Source organism: Python bivittatus, unplaced genomic scaffold (genome assembly GCF_059951505.1).
Source record: "Python bivittatus isolate LINGU-HERP-01145 unplaced genomic scaffold, Pbiv_v1 ctg000480_np1212, whole genome shotgun sequence".
In the NCBI taxonomy this organism is placed as follows: Eukaryota; Metazoa; Chordata; class Lepidosauria; order Squamata; family Pythonidae; genus Python; species Python bivittatus.
In genome coordinates, this window is record NW_028277075.1 from 72314290 (window position 1) to 72320895 (window position 6606).

General features: G+C 39.0%; 1 protein-coding gene across 1 annotated transcript; it reads right to left on the minus strand.

The window, feature by feature from the left end:
* Positions 1-4099: 4099 nt before the first annotated feature.
* On the minus strand, positions 4100-5071 carry LOC148215028 (olfactory receptor 5AS1-like). Its single transcript, XM_088145111.1, has one exon. The coding sequence runs from the start codon at positions 5069-5071 to the stop codon at positions 4100-4102; it is 972 nt and encodes a 323-aa protein (XP_088001237.1).
* Positions 5072-6606: the final 1535 nt, after the last annotated feature.

A 6606-nucleotide genomic window follows, 5' to 3' on the forward strand; every position in this document is an offset into this window, starting at 1 on the left:
ACCAGAATCTGCTTTTTTGGAATGGAAAATTTGGAGGACACAGCAACAAGGAATTGTCCAGTGAGAGAATATTGTAGCCTGCTGTCCAAACTACAAATATTGCAAGCTGCTGCCAAAGTGTCCAAGTCCAGACTGTATTTTCTTAAACCATGTTATAGGCAAACTGGCATGAGCACAGAATAGAAGCAGATTAAAGGCGCAGTGTGTATATGCCCCAAGTTGAAAGCAGTTACATAAGCCATTTTTTTCTTTAGCTTATTTTTGCTTAGGCCTAAGACATATGATTCCAGGAAATGCTTATCGCTGCATTTCCTTCCATAACTCCTTACAAATATTTAGCTTAAGGACAAATCATTTGACTTAAATTCAAGGTCTTCCTACCAGTACATGAATTGATTGTCTTGATTAATTTGGACTGAGCTGTCAGTTGGAGTTGAAAACCTAAGTGGTTTCTTCCAGCACTATTATTTTATGACATCACTTGTAGAGGACAGCAGAAGTCTGGGCATTGCCATAGCACATCATGTGTTTTATTTTAGAACATACTACAAGTAGTCCTTGTTTAGCAACCACAATTGGGATTGGCAGCTCTGTCATTAAGCAAAGCAGTCACTAAGTGGAAAATCACTTGACCAGACTGTGCTTCCCTTTTCCCCACTCCCCCACCTTTTGGAATGCTCACCCCTATAGAGCTGGGATAGCTGCCTTGAAACTGACAAGACTAATCAATTTCACACCTTCAGCTTTTGTTTGCCTCCTAACCGCTCCCCACCCTTTGGAATGCTAGCTGGGATAATTATCAAGAAGCAACTAATGTTTGTATTTACATTCATTGGAGAGGAAGGGATTACAAGAGAGTAAGCAGGCACACAATCGGAGAGATTGCCTAGAGATTGCTTGTCCCCCCCCTCCCCCCTCACTTGTTTAAGAATCTCTCTGCTCTGTGTGGTGGGAGAAAAAAAACAAGCAATCTCTAGGCAATCTCTCCTGTACCTGACCCATTTTTTTTCCTGTGCCTTCACAGAGTGGAGAGATTGGAAGGAAGGGACTACAAGAGAGTAAGCAGGCACAAAATGGGGAATACACTGGATGTTTGCATAGCATGCTCATGGCTCCCAGCCCATGCCAGAGCACTGCTTTCAATGTGTATTCCCTATTGTGTACCTGCTTACACTCTTGTAATCCCTTCCTCTCTGAATTCTCTGCTCTGCGAGGGGAAAAAAAAATGGGTCAGGCATAGGACAATGCATACTGACTGTAATGGTGATCACATGACTGTGGGATGCTGCAAAGTTCATAAATGTGCACCTTGGTCACAAAGTTATTTTTTCAGCAACTTCAAATGGTCATTGCATGAGGAAGTCAGTAAGCAAGGTCTACCTGTACTACCATTACAGTTGGAAGTGGCTGCAGTGCATGAATTGCTGGACAAGACCTTGGACTGTTATAAAATGAAACAATCCTTTCACTTTCCTTCTGTTTTTGCAAAACTTGTATTCTTTTGTAAAGCAGCCTTGAAAGGATGTTTTACAAGAAACTTCATAAAAGTGCAGCACCCCTTAAACCTTTGCACTGTTCTAATATGAATTTTATAATACTATTACACTGCTTTCTTATGAGAAGTGGAATAGAAATGTGTATAATAATAATGCTATGTAATACATTAATGAAATCTATACAACATTTCAAGATGCTTAGTTTTGGTCAAATAACATACATTGTCAACCTAATTTATTTATACTTTAACACTGTCTCCTTTTTCATATGCATTTATCCTGTGAAATTTCAATTTACCAGACTGTGATTCAATGGATTTCTTATGCAGCAGACCAAATTTCCTTGGTAATTTTCATCATTTGTGTAACGCTGCTTGGGCTGAAGGCCAAGATGGCATTTTCTCTAGTTCCTGAAGTTAAATGTTAAACCTTCAGAAGTTAAATGTTCAAACTTCAGAAGGCAGCACAACTTCTCTATCACAACTGAGGCCAGGAAGCTCAATTCCAGCATTCTCCACACTATGTAGAGCAGTGTTTCTTAACCTTGGCAACTTTAAGATGTGTGGATTTCAACTCCCAGAATTCCCCAGCCAGCATGCTGGTTGGGGAAATCTGGTAGCTGAAGTCCATGTGTCTTAAAGTTGCTGAGGTTGAGAAACACTGATCTAGAAATTCTAGTTCTACCTGTGCATACCATGAGAAGTGGAGACCTACATCTCCAAAGACATGGGACATCTGCTGGAAATAATGAATGCCTCCAGATTGTCTGTGTGTGTAATCCACTTTTGCCAAAGCACATTGTAAAAAAATGTTCAAGGCTCAGGAAAATGTAGAGCGAGAATAGGATATATATACATACACACACACATACATACACACAGAGTTATATACAGACTGAATACAGGTAGTCCCCAGGTTAAGAATGCCCAGTTTAAGGACAACCCATGGTTAAGGATGGAGCCAACTGCAGCAAAATTCGAGTTAAATATACAGTGTTTCAAGTTAAATACACAATGGTTTGAGTTAATTACACAATACTACTTATACAATATTATCCAATAATGCTGTACCAGCTTACATACAAATTTGACTTAAGGACAGACCTTGGGAACAGAGCTCCTTCTTAAACTGAGGACTCCCTGTACTAGAATTCATCCTTTAAATACAAATCCAATATTCTCTGTAAATATCTACAACCTCCCTTCAAATAAAGTATTGTCTCTATGATAGAATCTTATATATAGTTTTCTTCTCCAAACATGCTACTTTTCATTGGCGTGAAGGTTCATCCTTTTTTTCATAGAGGGTGTTTCAGAAAGAAGACTCCCTTTATTCATTCGAGCAATCTTCATTTTCTTACCCCCACACTGGACATCCAGTTTTTGGCACTCAAAATAGTTACCGCTACTGTAATTTCCACTGGCTAAAGTGGTACCAACATTATTTTTATGAAATTACCCATTTGCCCAGTGACAATGACATAAATTTCTCTTTCTAAATATACAGAAGCTATTGCAGCTATTGTAAAGCTACTGCATATAAAGAGAGAGCAAACCCTTCTCCCTTCTAGCACTGAAGATGTTACCTAGTCAGGTAACAAAATGTCTGCAAGAAAACAACCAAGCTCAGAGAACCCCAAGGACTTCACATACTCATTCATCATTTGAGCACTTGAATCCTCCTGTTATAATATAATGAAAATACAATATTCATCTGAGCACAAAAACATTCCTTAAACTCACTCCAGTGGGGAAGCCTGAAAGCACTCCTTTCTGTATCAGAATTGATGAACACACTATGGAACCGAGAGAATCCCATGTTATTTCCTTAGCTGGGTTTTACATGATGGCTTTTGATGCACACATATTAGTACTGTTACATTCCTCCTTCTGCCATAACATTTTCTATGAATGCATCATCAAATGAGCAAGCTTCCCAAATTACCCTTCCTGCGTAGGGCTAAATACACAGTGGGAGAAGGGGTTACATCTCCTGCTTGGCCCTGATCCCATCTACCACACCAGACCCTCTTCCAAATTAAAGCATAGAGTATTTTTGCAATAGGAGCTACATATGCACAGACCCCAGAGGCATAGAGAACCCCCATGTTTAGGGATCCTCATCACTTAGAGACTTGTGGAGATTATGTTCCATTTTACAGGGCATTTTTAACGTGGGAACAGGTTTCAAGGTTAGTTTCCTCCATGGAGGACAATTCGTTAATTTATCTTTGATGAAAAAAATCATAGTAGCTAAGATATAGTTTATAGCACAACAAATGTGTTTATGGGATTTTTTTTACCCAATAGAATTTATCTACACAGGATGAAACTTTATAGCTGTGGTCCATAACTCTTTAACTCATACATCTATTTGAAACTTCAAAATAAAAGTTCCCTAGCTTAAGTGATTTACGAATCCCCATACAAAAGTACTTTATTGCATACAACCGTTCAATATTTGAAGAGCACTAGTTGAACAAAAGGTTTTATATGAAGCAAAATGGCCACAGCTGAAATTAAATCAATGAAATGTAATCGCAGTAATGTGTGTGTGTGTGTGTTTTCCCAGCTTCAAGTCTGCATTTGCTAGTGGCATTTTTGCTAGTGCAAACACTGAGAAAGCCTCCCAATCCTTCTGAGTACAATCAGTTTTCTTTGCAATAATTTGGTGAAGGTATCCTTTACTTCTTCATTTCTCAAGGTATAAATCAAGGGGTTTAACATGGGAAAAACCACAGTATAAAAAACAGAGATGATTTTGTCTGTATTCAGGATATAGCTGGAGCTTGGTCGCAAATAAGTGAAGAGAAGGGTACCATAATACAAAGCAACAGCTGTCAAGTGGGAGGTGCAAGTTGAAAAGGCCTTCTCGCGGCCTTCGATAGAATGGACCCTCAAGATGGTGCAAAGGATAGAGGTATAGGAGATAACAATCAACAAAAAAGTGCTCATTTGGATGAAACCACACAGGGCAAAAAGAAGAATCTCATTAATGCGAGTGTTGGAGCAGGAGAGAGTTAACAGTGGAGGGATGTCACAGAAGAAGTGATTGATGACATTGGATCCACAAAATGACAAGCGGAATGTAAAATAAGTGTGCATTAGTGAACTCACACTACCTATAAGATAAGAGCCAGCTACCAGCCAGAAACAAACCCTATGAGACATAAGAACTGGATAAAGCAGAGGGTTACAAATGGCCATGTAGCGGTCATATGCCATGGCAGCCAGAAGAAGGCACTCAGCATCTGCAAAAGAAGCAAACAGATACATCTGTGCAATGCATCCTGCCAGTGAGATAGTTTTCTTTCCAGTTAAGAAATTGAGAAGCATTTTAGGGGTGATGGCAGAGGAATAACAGAGGTCTAGGAAGGCCAAATTACTGAGGAAAAAGTACATTGGGGTGCGGAGGCAAGGGCTGATCCAGATTAATATGACAATACCAATATTTCCCACCAAAGTGACTAGGTAGATGGCTAAGAAGAGAACAAAGAGGACCGCCTTGGTCTCTTGATGATCTGTGAAGCCAAGAAGAACAAACTCAGTCACTGTTGTTTGGTTCCACTGGGCCATTTCTTCTGTTTCCTTATTCATTTATCCCAAAGCTTCAAATAGTGGAGCCTGGGACTGATCTGAGTAGGGGAACAGCTGATCAGTTGCTGTAAAAACTTGTTTCCTTCAGACTTCATGCATTCTCTGAAAGAGATAATTAATATTGTAATTAATCATCTGCTCTGAACTTTCAATTTGTATTGTTGAAACTTATCAATATAAGAATCTTCACAAATGTTCCCATAGTGTAAGAGAAACTTATGGTACTAAGTATAATATATTTATTAGGTGTACCGAGAAGATAGTGGGTATAATAATGTGATAAATGATTATATCCATATTGGCTGAATATACTATTAAACATTTACAAAATAAAAGAGAAAATCTTATTTTAAAAAAAGAAGCCCTGAGTTACAAAAACCGTGAATGGTGGTTTTTGTCGCAACTGTTTGTTTGCGGTGTTAAATGATGCTTAATTACACTTACTTTACAATCTGGACTTCTGTATTGCTGCTGTTTTGAACGTGTTTAACATGCTACTTTAACACGTTGTTTTAACATGTTCCTATAATGGAAGACACATATTGTTAAAAAAAAAAAAAAAGGCTGAAATTGTTTAATCCTTGGAACTGTCATGTCCACTTTGGTCTATTTTTCTTCCAAGGAAAATTTGGAAACCTATTAGAGTTCTGGGCAGCCAGTTTGAGGCCAAACCAAAAAGATTCCAGTCCTTCAAAGGAATTTCTACTCATGAACTTTTGGGATATGAGGAACCCTGTCTGAGTACCAAAAGATCTGAGCCACCTTTTATCCCTAGAGAGCATTAACATTAGAAGAAAGCTACCCAGGCTAATATAAACATCCATCCCTAATCACTAATATTCCAATATATGTGTCATGACCTCACAATGGAAGCTGCACCCATTCATATCACACAAATACATAAGGGATAGAATTCACATCCCGTGACATCACAACATTTCATCACTTCCCCCCTTGGCCCTCCCAAAGAGGCCTGTGTAAGGAACCACCCAGTACAAGAGTATACTCAAGAGCAACTCCTTTCTTGGCAAATCATATCCTTCAGAAACACTGTGGACATCTGCAATTGGACATTGGCTGGAAATCTGGTTATTTAGACTTTAAAATCTTTAAGCTCAGGGTTGCTAATGACTAAATCACCATCTGTCTCTAACTCCTAATTTCTGGTCTTGGCATTCTAACTTATGCTTATGTTAGAACTAGATCCTGGATTTTGAGCCTTCCTGTCTTTGTGAAGAGCCTGCTCACTGATTTATTAATCTGATTTCATGTATACATATATCTGGCTCTTTGATCTTGATCTGTGACCTGCCTTAAACCCCACTCCAGTCAGTCAATACATAGTTGAGGCTGTCTCTGAACAAGCAGAATGGGGATAATATCATGGGGGTAGAGGATTCCTTGCATTTTTCCCTTGAGTTTGAAGACAGAGGTCTGACTAGAGAAGGGAAAAATCTTACATCAGATTCTCCCTCCAGCATCTATGCTTAGCTTCTTCTAATGTTGAGCAACCC